General features: G+C 27.9%; 3 protein-coding genes across 3 annotated transcripts; 1 reads left to right on the top strand and 2 right to left on the bottom strand.

Annotated features, from left to right (window-relative positions):
- Positions 1-10,576: 10,576 nt before the first annotated feature.
- On the top strand, positions 10,577-11,409 carry SAG21 (senescence-associated gene 21). Its single transcript, XM_022288535.2, has 2 exons — positions 10,577-10,815; positions 10,919-11,409. The coding sequence occupies exons 1-2, from the start codon at positions 10,742-10,744 to the stop codon at positions 11,133-11,135; spliced, it is 291 nt and encodes a 96-aa protein (XP_022144227.1). The 5' UTR covers positions 10,577-10,741; the 3' UTR covers positions 11,136-11,409.
- Positions 11,410-17,286: 5,877 nt separating this feature from the next.
- LOC111019713 (uncharacterized) lies at positions 17,287-19,009 on the bottom strand. Its single transcript, XM_022296138.2, has one exon. It carries the CDS (start codon positions 18,172-18,174, stop codon positions 17,506-17,508), a length of 669 nt encoding a protein of 222 aa, XP_022151830.2. The 5' UTR covers positions 18,175-19,009; the 3' UTR covers positions 17,287-17,505.
- Positions 19,010-19,153: 144 nt separating this feature from the next.
- LOC111022312 (transmembrane protein, putative (Protein of unknown function, DUF538)) lies at positions 19,154-19,973 on the bottom strand. The gene has a single exon (XM_022299488.2). The coding sequence runs from the start codon at positions 19,901-19,903 to the stop codon at positions 19,406-19,408; it is 498 nt and encodes a 165-aa protein (XP_022155180.1). The 5' UTR covers positions 19,904-19,973; the 3' UTR covers positions 19,154-19,405.
- Positions 19,974-20,135: the final 162 nt, after the last annotated feature.

Below are 20,135 nucleotides of genomic sequence, written 5' to 3'. Positions count from 1 at the left end.
AAAAATGATTATTATTTGATACTAATGTAGATTTTTGTTTTAAGTCTTCTTTTAAGTTTGCAATTGAAATCTCAAAATAGGAATAATTTCTATGATTTTTGTCAAATGTAATATGAAAATTTAAAGTTTTCAATAAAATTGATTTCTTTGAAGGTCTTAGAGAGATCATTTAAGAGTACAAAATTGAAGATATAATATTTTTAAATATCAAGAGCAGAAGCATTTTAAAAGAAACTGAAATAACTTCTCTCTCTATATATGTTTATATATGTTTATATATATATAATTAGGTGATTGCAAATTTAGAGTAGAAATTCTAAAATATATATAAGTCCGTTTGTCAATGGAGAAATTAAGAAGTATAAAGGGTATAGCATGGTTTTATAAAATGTATGTACGCACGTAATTTTTTTAAGTATTTAAAATATAAGATTTTAAATAATAATTAAGTACAAATATAGGAGTAAAAAGAACTTATAAATTATTTAATTAACCTTAATAATAATTATAGTTGGTTATCTCTGACCACTTATTACGTGTCAACCTCAACTTAGCTCAGTTGGTTAAGACACCTATCTCGATTAAGGATCCCACGTTGAAAAGAAAATCGACCAATAATTTATAATAGACATCGACTACTTCTCTCATTACCAATTGATTTTGAGATGTAACCCATGAATATTAATATCCACCACGTAGTCAATGTTTTGATAATTTTGTAGGTCAACAACCGTTTTGTATTTTGTTAAACTGACTTTTGGTTGTACTTTAATTTTCTTTAAAAATATATATATAATTTAAAAATTAATTATTTAATTTAAATAATTTAAATGTAATTTAAATTATTTTACAAAAGTCAATTTTCTTATGAAATTAGGAAATATTATTTTAAGGATATATAAAATATTTGTAACACATTTGTCCATCCAATTTTTTCCAACGATTAATTTTTGAAATAAATATTAAATTATCTAAGAAAATATTTTTATAATATTTATCAAAGTCTAAATAAAAAGTATACAAATTCATTTAACATAAATTTTATCATACAGAAAATATTATTAATAATTTATATTTAATTTTTCATTATTTACTATCTTAAGTAAATTTGATTACTTAATTATCCTAAAAAAGTTAATTACTTAATTATCATCAACATTACTATTAAAGTATCTAAAAAAAACATTACTATTAAATTTCCCTTATTTTTATTTGACAATTACATTTTATTACAAAGTGAAAACCATTTAAATAATACTTGTTTAAACACTATTAACTTGATATAAAATTAAAATAAATAATTATACAAAATTATAACGTTTTTTACAAATGTGATAGTGATAACAAAAAAAAGTAAATAAAATGGAAGAAACAAAATGAACAACTATATAAAATGAAAAGAAAAAAACAGCTAGAAATAGATACCAAGAAAAAAAAAATTCTTGGATTATTTGGAAAAAAATAGATAAAAAAAATTATTGTTGACGGAGAAATTTCGGCTAATCACTAAATGCAGGTCACAAAATTAAAATTATATTTAGGACCAATCACAAATTTACACATGTCCTAAATTAATTTTTAAATCAAGAAATCAAATTGTGTCACGTGTCTCTCTTATGGTCGTCCGATGAAATCAATTAATTGGATGAAAACTCATGAAAGACTGGGCCCAAGATAATAGTCCATTAAGTCGATTGCCCATAAAGGACCCACCAAGACTCTATAAATAGATGGTCACCCATCGATGGGGGAGCAAGAAGAAAGAAGAAAGAAGAAAGAAGAGGAGCCACAAGAAAGGGGAGAGAAGAAGTCGAGAGCAAGAAGAAAAAAAGGAGAAAAAGATCCAGAAGTATTGGAGATTCAGAGCATTCGGTGCATTCAGAGTCATCTACAGCCGTTTAGAGTGTGAAGTATCCAGAACTAACAAGACTTGAAGACTACGAGACTTCAAGAATTCTGAACCCTCTCTTCGCCAAGCGACCGACCGAAGAACTAAACGTGCTGCAAAAGTCGAAGAACTTCAACAAGCTGCAAAGTTGAAGCATTCCAACACGCTGCAAAACTAACCTGAGGGATGATTATATGATTTTCAAAAATGATATTGAAAAATTTAAAAACAATTTTGAAATTTTGTTCTAAAAAATCATCCCAAACTCCTTATTTTTAATGGAAAATAAGTTCATGATAATTTAGTACAATATTGGTAGATCAATGTAATGGAAGAAACATTTTTTGAAAATATTATCCCTAATTATTTAACTTAATACTATCCATGCCCTTCATTTATGTATGGGTCTTGATTTGCCTTTTTCTCTTCCTTTTGAATTCTTATTCCATTCCGTGGATTTTTTTTTTTTTTTGGCTTTTAGAATTCCATTTCAGTTTTTTTTTTTTTTTTTTTTTTTTTACCTATTTGAAATTCTACTTTGAAAAGTTTGGAATTCTAAAAGATTGTAACTTTTTCCCATGTACTAATATAAAAGGCATTTTATTCCATCATTCATTCTCAATAGTCGATCTCCATTTTTTTAGTTCTCTCTTATTTATTGCTTTAAAGTCTCTCTAATATTGAAAACAACTTAACGCATGTCTGATACATTCAAGTCGACATGAAATTTATATATCAAGACTATATTTCAATTCGTAAGTTTGAGTGGTTACAATGTTACTTTGATAAAATTGAATAATGATGTTTATCTATCTTCAACAACGTGTATATTGGTTATTAGTTTTGTCTTTTTATTTATTTTACGATTACTATATTATTATGTATTTTATTTTGTATTTGTTGATCTTTTTTGTTATAATAAGAATTATTATGTTTTTTTTTGGACAATATTATCTTTATTTTATTAAATATTATATATGCAGACGATTTTTTTAAGGTTTATTTCTTTATTCTTCATGTATTTGTTTTTATCTTTTATCTCACGATTTTTTATTTTTAAGATTTCTTAATTAGTGTAGTAGATCACGTTTCAATTTTATTGTAATTTAGTGATCTTCAATACTGATGAGATGTATATATTATATACATACAATATTAATCTTGATTTTTTTTATTAAGAACAATTACATTAGTTTTTTTAAACATTTAAAAAGAGGAAAAGAAAAAGATACCAACATAAATATTGCTACATTAAATAGTTGATGTCTATTAAAAACATGTTTATCTTTAGTAATTGAGTAATAATTATGTTGTTTGTAAATCCTCTTTAACATTTTTATACTTTAACTTACCTATGCATGTTTTGATTTGAGTAATTTTGACATTCTCACATCCCACCATTTCACTTATACATGTATGTTTAGTTATTCATTGATAACAATAAAAATAATTGTGATTGTAGGTTAAATAACATTTAAAAGATATATTAATTTCAACATATATATGTCTTATTTCTAAAAGACGAAAAAAAAAAACTAATTACAATTTTAAGCTAAGTTCGTGAACTTAAAAAATGGTGAACTATTTATTTTAATAATTATTAATAAACTTTAGAAATAATAAATAATTATTAAATTATATTATATTAAAAAATCACCTACTATTTTATAGATAATTTATTTTTAGATAAATATAAAAAATTATAATATTTAATAGATGTCCAACTTTTTTAATTAGATTTACATAAATATATAATAAAATAAAATTAAGATACCACGTATCAAAAAACTAGTAACCGTTAGAATTACAATATTCTCTCCAATTTACCATTTAAACTGTGTTACTTTGGGAATTTTATTCAAAGGAATAGTGGAAGCCACCTCGAAATTAAAAATCATTTTAAAAAAGAGAGAGAATATTATTCTATTTTATTTTATTTTATTTATTTATTTATTTATTTTTGAAATAAAGAGAGAATCTTATTCACTTCCCTTATTCCACGGCAACACCAACATGTTTGTAATCATTTTACCCTTTGACCCTCTACCAACCATTATTAAATAACATGACCATATAGGATTGAATAATATTATTTTTTATTTTGATTATTGGATTCTCAAAATATTTATTTTTGTGTTTATATTTTTAATTTTTATTATTTTAGTTCTTATATTATTTTGGTTCCTATATTTAAAAGAAAAAAAAATTTTTATCATTAATTTTCATTTATTTTGATCATAATTTTAACACACTACTTCACTTACTAAATTTCTTGAAATATAGCCGTAAATTTTGTATTAAAGAGTTTTCATTTGGTATAAATTTTGTAAATATTGGTCAAATTAATCACTTTTTAAAAGTACATGGACAGCAACGATCGTTTTAAAAGTAAAAGAATAAACATGAACTAAAAGTTGAAAATACATTACCAAAATAGTACTTCTTAATTTCGATCCATAATTATCTTTATGATTAGAATTTCTATTATTTTTAAAAAATCAAACTCACAATAAATTATTTTCCTTAATACATTTTTATTTTATTTTATATATAACACATATGAGAATGGAGATTCAAACATCATATTTCAAAGAAATAAATAGACATCTTTAACTACTATATATGTTTATGTCAATTATTTTTAATTAGTTAGAAGTGCGAAATTATATATTAGTCAAAATAAGATATATAAACAATTCAAGTAAATAAGGTTTTTTTTTTTTGATATGTTCAAGTTGACAAATAACAAGTATTATTAAGATAGGTAAACAATCATATCCACAAATTTTTCATTAAAAATTTTTTGAGGCGCAAATGCAATGATCGAAGATTGAACTACCGAACTTTGAAGAAGGAACAGATATCTTAACGGTTAACCTTACGTTAGAGACAAATTTATTTATATTCCCAATCCATAAATTATTGTATTGCACTAATATGATTGACTTTGTGGTTTTTCCTTCCTTTTAATAAAAAAATAGAAAAGAAGATTCATTTGCACATTGGTGGAATTCGAACCAATTATTTGTAAAGGAACGATACCCTTCCGTTTTTAGTGAATTTATTGAAAATATATATATTTGAGTGAAAATAACTATAATTGAACTCATAATTGAACTTGTCTTAAAAAAAACCTCATAATTGAGCATTTTAAAAGTTCAAGTATTAAAGAGTGGTCTAATATTTAGAATTTAAGCTAACTTGAGTATAGTTCAACGGTTAAGATATTTTGTTCACTTTTTAAAAGTCTGAGGTTTACTTTCTCCATCCTTCTAAAATATGTATTTAAAATTTAAATATTAAATTTAGGATATAATGTGAAAAGAGAAAACAATTTGAAATTTTTTGTTAAAATACTATTTTTTATCCCGTACTCAAGAACTTATTAGGACAATTACATACTAAATTTATAGTATGACTCTCCGTCTTACCCATATGAACAATAATTTAGAGATTAATACATCTCATTTCTTTTTTTATGGTTGAAGATTCAAACTCCTTACTCACAAAATATATATATATATATATATATATATATATATATATATATGTATATGTATATGTATATCATATTTTAAGTATTGTACTTCTAAGTATTATACATTTAAAAAAATCTTAAATACAGTCTTTTATTACTAATTTGGCGTTAACTTTTCACATATGAAAAAATTAGTCTACATGGCATTCCATCTCAAATTTGGGAAACATATTTACATTGTGTCATTTCTTGAATAGTATTTTCCCGTGAAAGTAAAATAAAAACTAACCTCAAACCAACAATGAGGCCTAAGATTAATTAAAAGTTTTTTTTAGTACAACATATAAGGTTAGGAATTCGAGCTCGTAACCTCTTAGTTTGAGATAGATATTTTAATTGGTTGAGCTATACTCAGGTTGACAGATTAAATGAAAGTTAGTATTTAGAACTTGATTTAAATTCTATTTTGGTTTCCTTACTTTTAACTCTGGTTCATTTCGATCTCTATACTATCAAAATGTCAATTTTGGTTCATGTACTTTATAAGTTTTTGTCTATTTTAGTCTGTACACTTTTGAAACATCCATTTTCGTTATTGTACATTTAAAAAAATGAGGATCTTAACTATTTTATTTTTTTCATTTTCACAATTTTAGCATAACACTTTACTCACTAAATTTTTTCAAACATAGCTACAAATTTGTGCTAAAAGGATTCTATTACGTACCAAATTTTAATCATTTTTAAAAAATAGAAAGATAAAAAGTAGAAATTCTAGAAGTGCAGTAACTAAGATAATATAAATTAAAAGTATAGAGATTAAGAAACTAAAAAATCCAATCACTAGTTTTTAACATTAATCATTTGGAGGAGAGAGAAATTAAAAATAAGTCCCGGTTTTTTAGGACGAAAATGGTATTGGAATGGAAAATAATAAAAAATTAGGTAGGAGAAATTTACAAGAAAAAGACCTAAAAGGACAAAGAAAAATGTCAGCTTCTTAATGGAGAAGACAAGAGGAAGTGCACTGCACCGGCAAAGTCAATTTAATATTTGATAAATTTTCTTAGTATTTTAATAAATGTCTGGAAAAAGGAGAAAAGAAACGCCGTCGTAAGATAGCAATGATCCTACGCCGCATCTTTTTTTAATTTTTAATTTTTAAGAAAACCAGCCACTGGTTTCCGCGCTTTGCTTCTGTTTTCTCCTATCCTCCTTTTTTTTTTCTTCTTTAATTATAATCCCAATTTGGCCTTTGGGAACGTCATCGGACCCTCTCCCAAGGGTCATTTTTTCAGAAGGCGGTAGAAGATCGTTCGAAAGCGAGTAGCCAAGATCCTGATTCGGGGAAAGCATCCAAAGAACAAGGTAGAAAGTAAGACAGGATGTCGTTAATTGATCTTCTCATAAGTAGAACACACTGCCTGTAATTTTAGCGAACTAGAGTCGGTCTTCAAAAGAGAGCGAGTGAGTGATGGGCAACCGTCAGTCTATATGTTGCTCGTGAGCCACCAAGTACCAGTCTCGCAACAGTACTGGCGCAAAAGAACAATAAGGTCAGGTCAGGCTTTTCCTTCGTTTCACCCTCCGAAGTGGCGTGACACAAAGCCCAATTGAAAAACACAAGTAAACAATGTTTGAATTGACTAATCTCTATAATTTCATTTAATCTTTTAAAATGTCAATGATGTGACTTTAATAATTTTTCTTAGTACCTAAATAAAGAAATATATATATATGTGTTTGTGTTATTTATTTATTTATTTATTGTGTGATATGTTTTCTTTAGTGTTTAGATGGAAACCTAGCACTTGTAAGCTCAAGTATGAGAATTAAATTAACACTTTTAAAATTGTAAGTACAAAATTGAAATTGCATATATATTAATTTAACTTATATATTAATTTAAAATTTAAATTCTATTTTGATCTATGAATTCTTACATTTATTTTGTTTTGGATCCTAAATTTTAAAATTTTATTCTTTTGACTTTTAAATATTCTACTAGTAATTAAAAAATATTTTAAATCTTTTTGTCCCATGTATTGTTGTATTAAAGAAAAAAAATAGATTTTACCCTTTAAAACTTCACACATTATTTTACAAAAACTCAAATTCATTCGAAAAGGAATAAAATATGTGTTTTCGTAATTTTTTATTAAATAAATTATTAAAGAGTAAAATATTTATTTTATATAATCTTGATGAATTAAAAATATAATATTTAAAAGATTATAGACCAAAATATAGATACAATCTCTTGTCTGGAGGTATATGTCAATTATCATTGAACTATGCTCACTTTGGCAATATTTTTTTCTTTTTAAAATTATGCATTACATGTAACTTAATTGGCCATTTGAATTAATCATACATAAATATTAATTAAATAATATACACACCATTAAAAGTGAACATTTATTGGTTTTAGGCTTTTTAGCAACAACAAAAATTAGGTTAGAAGCTTGACTTGAGCATATAAACTCAATAAAATAAATAAATATAAAAATATCGGTAACTTCTTAGGAAGGGGGGAGATTTGAATTGTCAATCCCAATTAATTACTTCGAAAAAAATGCTAACAAAATAACATTTAAATAATATAATCAACATGGATACATATAACCTAGAAGGGTAATTGACATCTATTATTTTTTTCAGCTTCCAGGTTCCAATTCTCATACCCCAATATATTGCACTAAAAAAGTATTTTAGAAATACATTATTTGATTCCTCTATTTTCTCAATTAATTATTTAGTTAGAGAAATAATTTTAAACAAATTTCTTTGTAAAAATTACATTGTTAATAAGACAAATAAATTTTAAATTATTATTATTTTTCTATATCGGTGAATTGTAAGCCAACTTGCCTGCACTTCAATTAATTTTACAGAAGAATCGACATTTGGTTGTCAAAGAAATATATAGGAAATTGATGATTTCAACTCGATCATTTCAAATTCTTTTTTATTTACATTGACTCTCTTCACACCAATGAATAATATTTATAACGATTTAGAAAATTAACACGTGCGGAGGAAAAATGTAAGTAGAGACAAAATTAATTGCCCATCTTATCTTAAAAGGTTGAATGGTTCATACTTTGAATGGATATTTCTCATGAATAGAATAGGTATTGATTTTTGAAATTAACGTGAAGTGTGACTTGATGTGCAACTTGGCTTAGTGTTTTTTAATTATGTGCAATTGGACTTGAAAATAACAAGCCATTATAACGACACTAATTTAGTCCCCGAACTTTAATATGCAACAATTATAATTTAATTTTTATCGTGAATTTTTTTTTTGTTAAGATTCTTATATATATAGATTGATAAACCAATATGGACCGAATGTGTTTATAATTAGAAAGATTAAATTGTTATATGATAAAACTAAGATAATAAGATTTTTCACGATAGAGACTAAATTGTTACAATTTCGAAATTACAGGGACTAAACTGTTACAAACTAAAGTTCTGAAACTAAATTGTTACACATTAAGATTTAAGGGTTAAATCGTTCCTTTATGATAAGGGTCAATTGTGTCTTTTAACCAAATTTAATTTTATATTTATAAAGCTGAAATATTTCTTAAATAATCTACAAATTTAAAAACAGGTGTTCCTTCATTATCAAGTGCTAATTAATATAACACCAACAGTACTTAATAAGAAGAAAAAACTTCAACCTTCATATGAGAGATTTTTCAGTTAAATTTAATTATTAATTCTTTTAATATTTTGGTACTTAGAAGACATTGTGGTTTAACCTGATAAAAATTAAAAGCTTTAAAGTTAAATAGTTATTTTCTATTTTAAAAATTATCATCTTCAACTTAATTTAGCATTTAAAAAGTTTCAATTTAATTAGTCCGTTACATTTGAACATTACTGGAGTAAACGCTAATATTTGATTATTAACTTACATGACATGATATACTTAGTAAGTTTGCATAAACTTAAAAGAATAACCAGGTTGAAAGAACTAATTCTTCTTCAAACTTTTAAGAGCTAAAAACAAATTTAATTTTCAGGTGAGTTAATTCGTACTCTAAATTTTTGTCAATTCATTATTATGTAAGCTTATCATTATCCAATTTAAATATTTTTAAAATATATTAACCAATTTAAATATTCATCGATGGGAAGAACATAATTTGAAAATTGTTTAAACATAAGAAAAAATAAACTGGAAACTAAAGAGACTAAATATGAAAAAAAAAAAAAACAAAATTTAAGTCTTGTCCAGTTGACGGTTGAGAACCTATCGTGTGTTCACTGCTTTTAAGAGAGAAAATGCAAGAACTGAAATTAAAAAAATAATAATAAATAATAAATAACAAGTTTTCAAATTTGGTCAGCATAGAAATAACTATCACGAGAATTTAATAAAACAAACATATATTTAATGTAAAAGTTTCAAAGAAAAGAAATAGGAATTTATTATTATTATTATTTTCATCCTCAATCAATATGAAAATAAAAATGCGGCTAAAAATTAAAACCAAACTTGTAAAGGTTGAGATATCAATTTTACGAATATGGATAAAAATATTAATAAAATAAAAATAAAAATTTCCGAATTTCAACCTTTATAAATAAGTTAAAAATGATTAATATTAATATTATGTCTGTATTATTATTAAGGGCAAAATGCATTTTTGGTCATTGATAAATTTTCTATTTATTTTCTAAGTTTCAAAAAATGAAAATTTGGTCTCCAACATTTAGGAAATAATTCTAAAGATTTGAGATCAAACTGTTACTTTTTAAAATGTAAATGTAAGGACAAATAGAAATTTATCTTCATATTTTTACCATATTATTAATCATATTTTTATTGATTTTTAGAAATTTTAATTTACTTATGGACATCCAACTAAATACATAAAAATACCTATGGAAATGTCAATATGCGGAAAGATATTTTAATACTCTCATTGAAATGTTCTAAAAATAAATAAATAAATAATACTCATAAAATTATGGCCATTGTTGACCGGTGGACCCAGCTGGGCCGGTCGCTAAGCAGACCTTTCAAAGAAACTACAAAGAACGAAAGCCGAACCCGCCGCCTCATTCCACCCACTCTCCTCCAGCCACATGTACGGCCACGATTCCACGTCCTTCCCGCCTACTTTGACGCGTTCAGTTTGTAACCCTAAAATGCCCCCCTTCGCTCTCTATATAAACCCCTTCCTCTCTTCTTCTTCCTCATCTCCATTCCGAAGAAATCAAGAACTTCTCCACACAGAAACCGCGAGCGAGTTTCAGAAGACGCTTCTCTCCGATTCCGTTCACGATTTTCTCGAGCAGCAAACAACCGGAAACGGAAGAATCGTCTTCAGAAGAAATCCATTTTCCAACTTCCAATGGCTCGCTCTGTCTCCAGCGTTAAGGTTCTCTCCGCTCTCGTCGCCGATGGATTCTCCTCCGCTCTCAGCCGGTAATTTTTCCTTTTTCTCTCATGGTGACTGAACAGATCTCTGCCTCGATTGGAGTATTTTCGGTGTTTATTAATGTTTGTTCTGATTTTCGTTACTTTTCAGGCGTGGTTACGCGGCGGCTTCGCAAGGAGTTTCGTCGAGTGCGGCGAAGGCAGCAGGTGTTAATCTGTTAAAGAAATCCGGGGAGGACAGGGTTGGATCCTCTGAGAAGGTTTCTTGGGTGCCGGATCCTGTCACTGGCTACTATAGGCCGGAGAATCGCACCGATGAGATCGATGTTGCCGAACTTCGATCGATCCTCCTTAAGAACAAGAACTGAACCTAATTCAAATTAAAACGTTTAGCAAAAAAAAAAAGCTCGGATTATATAAATCGATGGAGGAGAGGCCTTCCGGATCGAGCGCGAGTGTGGGGATCGAAACCGTATCCGATGATCGGCCGTCGGCTTTATCGGCGGCGTTACGATTCCAGTTTTAGATGTAATTCTTGTTCCTCTATTACTTCCATACTCTGTTTTTAGGATTTGAATAATTTCCGTTACTGTAATAGTAAAAGAAAATACACAATAAATAGGCAGTAGCCTCTTTATTTCTGATCCTCGTTCTTTTCTTCAAACTCAATCCGGCCTTTGATTTTGTTTCTCAAGAGATGAAAAAGGTGGAATCTGGAAGGACCGTTTAATGGCGGAATTCGTGGGGATGAGAAATTCAATTTGGAAACTAGTTGTGTATTATTTGTTAAAAATTTCAATTCACGAGGATTGTTTTTTTTTTTTTCTCTCTCTTGGGGTGGGAGAAAAGTGGAAAATTGCATCACGAGATTGTAAAAGAAGAGTGGGTAAAGCCCGTTTCAAATTGGTTTCGGTTTCTTTCCTAATCTGACCCTTCATGCTTTTTCACGTGATTAAAAAATAAAATATCTTTATCTCACAAAAAAAATAAAAATGAAGTAAATATAAATTTTTTTTTTCTTTCCTATGCATGATGCCATATTAATTCAATTTCATAGGGAGTGAAAATTATGACCGTTTTTCAGTTTTTGGTAACGATTCTTTTATATGAAATTTAGAATTTAGATATTTAAAATTTTTATGTATTATTTATTGCATATTTCTAAAATGGAAAAGATTAAAATATTGTTTTATTATTGTATTTTGTTTTTTTTTCGGGCCAAAATAAATGAATATTTTGATGAAAGTAAAATGGAGAAGAATCAAAATTGAAAGGGGAGAAACTAAAATTATATTAATTATATAATATAATATTAAATAAAAAACATTTACGTTTCTCAAAATTTGAAATTGAGATTCAAGAAAAGCTTTCTATTTTTTATGCCATCCATCATAAAAGTTTTCAAATAGCCTCTGCCTTTTTAATGTGAATTTTAAAGTGAAATTATTAATTGTCATTTTAGGTGAATTTCCATACCATTCGATATTTTATTATTTCAAGAGTTCGAAGGTCCTAATTTTTTTATAGAACATAGGATAGAGATATTTTGAGAATTTTAACCGATAAATAAGAATATTTCCTCCTTATTCGATCCCTATTCAACTCAAAAGAAAAAAAAATTATATGAACTACAACTAATATAATTTTAATTTAATTTAAAATAGGTCAAAATATAATATAGTTCATGAACTTTTCTAATCTAACATTTTGATAAATTCTACTTCTGATCTTTACTACTTTTTTTTCAATGAATAAGTGATAGCATATGAGTCGGAGAATATATCATAGTGACCACTTCTTATTAGATTGAAGTTGAATCATCAACCTATGTTGAATAAAAAAAGTGCACAAATATGTATGGAAGGAAGAGTTGAAACAAAGTGGCAGAGAGTAGATTGGGAACTAATGTTTTTTTTTTCCTTTTTGTTTTTAGTACATACAACAATAATTTAACTCAAGTAAAAAAGTTTATTTGTTAATTTAAATATTTATTATGAATTTTTTATTTTTATATTTTTCTTAAAAATATTAATCGATTTTATATTTTATCTATATTTTCATCTAACATTTTTGACCAGACATAGATACTAAAACACATAGATATTATCAAAGACAAACAAAACAAGATCACATGAATTTGCTTCTTATTGTTTTCTTTAACAAAAGAAATTGATATTTTTTTTTCTTTAACAAAAAAATATTTATTTATTTTTCCTGTGGAAAAAAGCATCTGAAAAGTAGAGAGGAGATTTGTGGGAGTGATACTGTGTGGCCACAACGTTAAAGTAATCGAAACAGTAGCCACGTGGCAAGATTGCAGTGGCCAACATTCCATGAACTCGGTTCTCTCTTGGCGACCACATAGAGAGGGAGAATTAAGCGGGCTTGATTTTTCGTTATCATCTTAAAATTTCTAAAAAAAAAAGTGAAAAATATATCAAGAAATTGTGATAAAACAAGCCTTAACTTTTAATAACAAAGAATAAAAAAACGAAATGGTTATCTAATGAAACCTTAGTTTTTTAAAAAATAGAAAAAAAATATTTTTTATATTTTTTTCTCATAACTGTCAAACATTCATGTCCATTGGTAAACCCCTAATATTTTTCAATTGAATGTGATGTTTCAATTTTGGAATTATAGATGAAAGAGTAGTTTGTTTATTATTATTATTAATAAGTGGTTCTAACATTTATGATCTATGACGTGACAAATGATATTCTTTTTTGAATAACAAGTGAGAGTTAATACCCTTCATAGTTTTTTTTTTCTGATTTTTTTTCTTAAACAGTGGTGGCTAGCCAATGATGTTTTGTGATTGAACCAAACTTTTTTTTTTTTGGGTAATATTCATTTGCTTGTGTTGGTGCTTTTTTTCTAGATTAGAACATTTTTTTGGTTACATTTTTCATTTTAAATTTTGTGGCTAGATTTGAGTTTTGAAATTGTGTAAGGGTATTTATGGACATGAACATTTAAATTGGGATCGAGAAATAGAGTAAAAAGGAAAATAAAAGTTTTTTTAGTACGAAAAATAAAAGATATATAAGCAAATGTCGATCTAACTTCTAAGCATAACTCAAGTAGATAAAGTATTTTAATATTATTCTAAAAGTTAATGGTTCAGTCTTCCGCGTTGAACTACTGCAAAATTATTTTTAATTAAAAAAAATGTCATTGGAACTTATTGAAGACGTGCATTGGGCCCTCCTAATAATGTTCTGCCTTAGTCCCATTGGATCATATTAACATGTATATGAATTTATAAACATATATAAATTTTAACTAAGGGTTAAGTAAGGGTTATCACCATTTTTTCTTTTGGTTATTGGTTTTTCTATCGTCTGTTTTTAGTTTTTAATTTTTAAAAAAATAAAAACTATATAAGTTTGATAAAAGTTTTTTGTTTTTAAAACACAGAAAACAAAACATGTTTCATAATCATTTTTGGTTTTCTGTTTCTAAAAAGTTAGAAAATTGGAAATAAATATTAGAGAGAATATTCTATCTAGGATAGAGATGACAATAGTGTGGGGCGGGGTGAAGATGTACTCGTTCATTCTCGTGCTTGTGAAAATTTTTAGTCCACTATCTCCACCTCTTTCTTCGGTTCTGGAATCGAGAACCAAGTTAAACAATCCTTATTTGGAGATAGGAATATTCGCGGAAAAATTACCGTTTTGTAATTAATTTTAATTATTTTTAGAATTTAAAAAATAAAAAGTGTAATAAATATATACTAATTATTATTTACTATTATAAATAATTAGCTTTAAAAAAATTAATATTTTATTCACAATTTAGTAAATAGGTTAATAAAATATATATTATTTATTAAAAAATAGAAATGAGAATGAGGTTTGACATGCATGTCCTATTCCTTGGAAATAAATTTTTTAAAGAGAATCTCTAGAGAGATAAATAGATTTAGAAAAAGAAAATTTAAAGACAGAGAGAAAAATTTAGAGAAAAAAAAAGAAAAAATAGAGAGAGAAATATATGTTAAAGAAAAAAATTAGAAAGAAAAATAAAAATTATAGAGAGAAAAAAATTAAAAGACGAAAATAATATTCGAAATATACTTTTTAGAGAAAATAAATAAATAAAATTATAAAAATAAAAGTTAGAGGGGAAGAAAATTGAATAATTTTAAGAGGAAAAATAGATTAGGAAGAGAAATAAAAGTTTTAAAAAACGAAATTGTAGAAAAAGAAAAGTTTGAGAAAATATTAACTTCTCATATAAAGAAATGAAAGTGATTTGTTAGAAAAAATAACAATAAAAATATGAAAATTTTGGAGAGAGAAAAATAATAATAAATATTTAAAACATAAAGATTTTAGGGAGAAACAAATTTTGTAGAAAAAATTTATGAAGAAAAATTTTTAGATTGAGAAAGAAATTTATTAAAGATAATTATCAGAAATTAAAGAAAAATTAGATTTTGAAAAATAGAAATTTTTCTTTTAAACCTTTTTTTAATTTATATAGAATTTCAAAATCTTTTCTGAAAAAAAAAACCAGCAAATTGAATTGGTTTTTTGTTTTTAGTTTTTTGAAAACAAGTTTTTGATAACTGATTCAGTTTTCTTTTTTTTAAACCATTTTTGAAATCTTTAATAAAATTCAAAAAAGAGAAAATTGATTTCGTAAATTTCAAAAAAAAAAAAATTAAAAAAAAGTTTTTGTTTTTCAAGTACTCAAAAAAAAAAAAGTTTTTGTTTTCGAAATCTAATTTTTCTTTCTAATTTTTTTTTTCTTTTGACACATTTATCTCTAATAATTTTTTTCTTGTTCTAAATTTTTTTTTACTTAAATTTCTCTCTCTAAAATTTTCATCTAAATATTTTTCCCTCCTTAAAATTTTCATCTTATCTCTAAAAATTTAATATTTTTTCAAATGTTTTTTTATCTCAAAGTTCACATTTTATAACTTTTATTTTTCAAGAAATATATATCTTCAACTTTTCTTTATTTAAATGTCTTTTTGTTCAATTTTTTTCTCTTATATCTCTCTTTTCTGTAACAAATATATATTTTTTTCTCTAAAATTTCTCTTTCAAAATTTTTTTTAAATCCATCTAAAATTTTATTTTGCAAAGATTCTCGTAGGTCAAGTCACCATTTTAATAACAAATAATGAATTTCTCACCATGTTTCCCTCTCCATTCTATTTTTTAAATAATTAATATATATTTTATTTAATATTTTACTAAATTATGAATAAATATTAATCTAATTATTTATACTAGTAAATAATAATTTTTTAAGTAAAATAATATAAATTATATATCTTTAGTACTTTTTATTTTTTAAATTCTAAAAATAATTAAAATTAATTATTTAACCAATAATTTTTCTCGTGAAGATCCTCACCTCCAAATGAGAATTCTTGGACCGGGATCTCGATTCCCAAAATTGGAGAATGATTTGGAGATCAAAATTAAAAATCTCATGGAAGAGGACGATTCCTACGCCACAGTTGCCATCTAATATTTTACTTAGATTTTTCTATATCTATCATATATTTTCAATTTTCAAATTTTTTAAAAATAGAAAACAAAAAATAATTATCAAACATTTATTTGGTTTTCAGTTTTTCAAAAACCGAAAATAAAAACAGTTATTAAACATATATGATTTTTTTATTTTTGTATTTTAAAAATAGAAAACTAAATACAGAAATAGTTAGACCCTTGCCAATTCTGTTTTTTAAAACCAAAAATCAAAAATAAAAAACAGGAAACGAAAGCTTATAAGAGTTGATTTGATAATGTTGATTTTATTTTATCTGTTATTTTGTTTTCTACTATATTCCCAAAAATAGTATTGAAATCATAGTAAAATATGAAAACTAAAACAATTACTGTCAGAAGTTTTATTTTCCAATTAAATAAAATAATAATCTAAACAAAGAAAACACTGTTTTCACATTTCATGCCCTCAAAGGGATCTGATTAGTTTTGAAAGTTGCAACTATTTTCTTCTTCTTCCTTTTTTTTAATTATTTTATATAAGTTGTAAGTTGATTAGAATACACTTTGAAAACTAAAAAAATAATTTCCAAAAAATTTTATTAGGATTTCAATTTTTTTCAAAGTACGGAAAACTACCGAGTGAGGAATCATGAACTTTTCTACATCCGTAAACATGATCATAACTCAACTGATCCATAGAGATCAATTAAGCCACCAATAACACATAACGTTCTAGTTTATGACCAATAAGTTTTCTAAAACCAAACAGAAGAAAATTGTTACTTTACAAAATGGAACAATTTCATCGGAATCCTATTTATCATCTTTTTTTTTTTCATTCCACGTTTATCACCAAACAAATATGGAAATGTCATTGCTGCAACTAGTATTGACGAATGGGAGAAGACATTACTTGCCTCCCTAAAAGTCGGAAGTTCAACTCCCCTCGCCCTATTGAACTCAAACGGAAAAGAAAAAGTAACCTTTCATGATTTCTTCAAACATTTCCTTGAATTCATTCAAGACATGAGCAAGATTCAGATTGGCAAAGAATATGGTCCAGAGTTCCCTTTATTCTATGTTTCTATCGAATGGGCTCAAAGGCTCTTTTACATTCTAGGTAGGTATTAACAAATGAAGATTAGATTGAACTCAGAAAAAAAAAACAAAAAAAAAGCCACAAGCATATGAAAAACCAGTCCAAATTCCTACCTGAGATTCAAACACCTTCATTTCGACATTAGATCAAAAAAGCAAAGATTCAAACGGATGAAATAAGAGATTTGGCATTAATTTTCCTCACTTTCCCATTCTTGCAATCGATTCCACACCCACATTGTGGGCACTCGGAGAAATTCTCCACCGGAAACGACGCCGTCGCCATCCCCACCGAGAACTCCAGATCGTCGCCTACTCTCACCACCTCCACAATGTTGACCCAGAAGAACATGAACTTCACACTCACACCCTTCAGATCTGTAAGCCTATTCCTGGAGATCTGCCCACTAATGGTAGATTTATATTTCAGGTCATATGTCTCGTCCGGTCTGAATTGGCAAGCTCCGCCCAGATAAGCCTCCAATTTCCCGGTGGCTCGGTCCAGACGGCAGCCCACTGCACCCTCTGGGAGGAGACCGATCGGGAAGTTGAATTCCCGGAGAATGTCGTAAACCGACGGTGATTCGCCGTTGCCAGCGGAGGGCAATGCGGCGGAGGGCGACATCTTGATGAGGAAGCAGCCGGCAAGGGACTCTATGGGATCACCAAGATGAGGAAGAAGCCGGTGAGGGACTCTATGGCTATGAGACGCATTAATGGGGGGGGGGGGGGGGGGGGGGGGGGGGGGGGGAATAGTTGTGTTTTCTTTTTCTTGGTTGGTTCTAAAAATGGGATCGTCCATCTCTCCCATTTTCTCGCCGAGGGTACTCATTTTCCCACCATTTTCCGGGAAATTGATAAATGGTATGGCTGACAGCGAAGATTCAATACCAAAAAACGGAAGGGAGGGGAAGCAGTAAGAGAAATACACGTCTATGAGCCACGTGCAGCTCAAATATGAAGAATGAATCTGCCATTACACAAAAGACAAAAGGGCCCATATTTCCAAGAGCAGATGAGACAGACAAACATTGAATTGGAATATCCAAGTTTCATTTAGTAGCACGTAATTCGAAAGAGAATACAACGAACTTTCCAAGAAATTCAAATCAACTGATCTTGTTTAAGAGTTTGGATCAATTCAGATTCACCCCAAAAGATTGGTAATGCAAAACTGTGGCTGAAGATTGACTACAACGTGGGCATCTGTTCTTGATGACATTTCTGATTGGAAACAGAACAGAAGAATAGGATCTTGGGAGATTGATCGGGCTAATGGGGTTGTCTAGTCTTAGAATTTTACACCATCTAACAAGATCCCAAGAATCCAGTCTTCACTCTGGTGGTCCAGACTATGTTTGTTTAAGAAAAGGAACTAAGAACAATTGTCTAAAAGAACCTGAAATAAACAATCCAAATGAATTGGATTTTGGAATTTATTCTAGAACCCAAACCTTCTCCAATTATGGTGGGTCTGCAGTTCAATATAAACAATTGTTCTTATGCAGAGAGTTCAATATAAACAGTTCAAATGCACACTGTGACCAACTAGGAGGCATATTCTTCAGGATCCAGTAATTAGCTCATAGACAGCGAGAAGATTCCAATGGAAAACAGGAGGAATATGATACAATTGACTAAAAATTGGCTAATTGAAACGTAGGCCAAGTGAGAAAATGAAACCAGATCGAGAAGATGCCAATGGAGAAACTGGTGGAACATGATCTAATTGACACTGAATTGACTAATTAGAAACTGTAAACGGAAGACCACTTCAGAAGATAAGCATTTGGGGTTTCAGATGCCATAAATGATATAAAACGGAGAAAACTTGAATCTCATAGATTGAAATTGTTCAGACCATACATATGCAATCAAGAGAATCAGAGACGGGGCAGAACATAAATACACCAATTCTATTATCCATCGGAAAGGGATTATTTCAACATAAAAAGAAAGGGAACGATATAGCTAATCCCCGTCTCCAAAATTGCAAATAAGTTGAAAGTTCAGAGCAATGCAAAACTAAATTTCCCTAAATTATTAAACACAGATTTATTTACCTAAGAAGCCGCCACCAATTTCCCAGCCTTCCCGCAGTCAAATCCACAGCCACACTGCGGCGACTCATAGAAACCATCAATCGGAAAGTTGGCGGAGGCGATTCCCACAGAGAACTGGAGATCATAGCCATCGTTAACGACCTCCACGATGTTGAGCCACAGCAACAGCACCTTAACCGTAACACCTTTCAAGTTCCTGATTCTGCCTTGGGAAATCACGCCCTTAATGGTAGGCTTGTACTCCAATGCGTAGGATTCGATCGAGAATCGGCACTTCTGATTCAAGTAGAGACTGAATTCTCCGGTAACCCTGTCCAATTCGTAGCCAGTTACTCCGACGGGAAGAATTCCGACGGGGAAGCCGTACTGCTGAAGAATATCGTAGGCGGTGAGAGCTTTCTGAGCAGAGACGAGAGGGTTTGAGAAGGAAACGAAAGCGAAAAGAAGAAGAAGAAAAAGAGAAGCCATAGATTTGGAGTAGGGTTCAAGGAAACTCATCTTCTTCGATTCTTTTGTTCAATTCTGAGCTGGTTGTTGATTTTGACTGGGAATGAAAGAAGATTTTTATGCATTTTATTGTTTTTAATTTATATAAATATATTTATTTAAACTTTTATGAGAAATGGAGTCACGTGTTGCACGTGTTAGCTTTTTTTTTTTCTATTATTATTATTTTTTAAGAAAAAGTAATTCAACGATAACAACCTTATGAAATACTAGGTTAAGTTGT

The sequence above is a fragment of the Momordica charantia genome, assembly GCF_013281855.1.
Source record: "Momordica charantia cultivar OHB3-1 chromosome 9 unlocalized genomic scaffold, Mcharantia_2.0 BLBB01000009.1, whole genome shotgun sequence".
Taxonomy (NCBI): Eukaryota; Viridiplantae; Streptophyta; class Magnoliopsida; order Cucurbitales; family Cucurbitaceae; genus Momordica; species Momordica charantia.
Note: the sequence above shows the minus strand (reverse complement) of the source record. Positions and strands in the feature narration are given on the sequence as shown.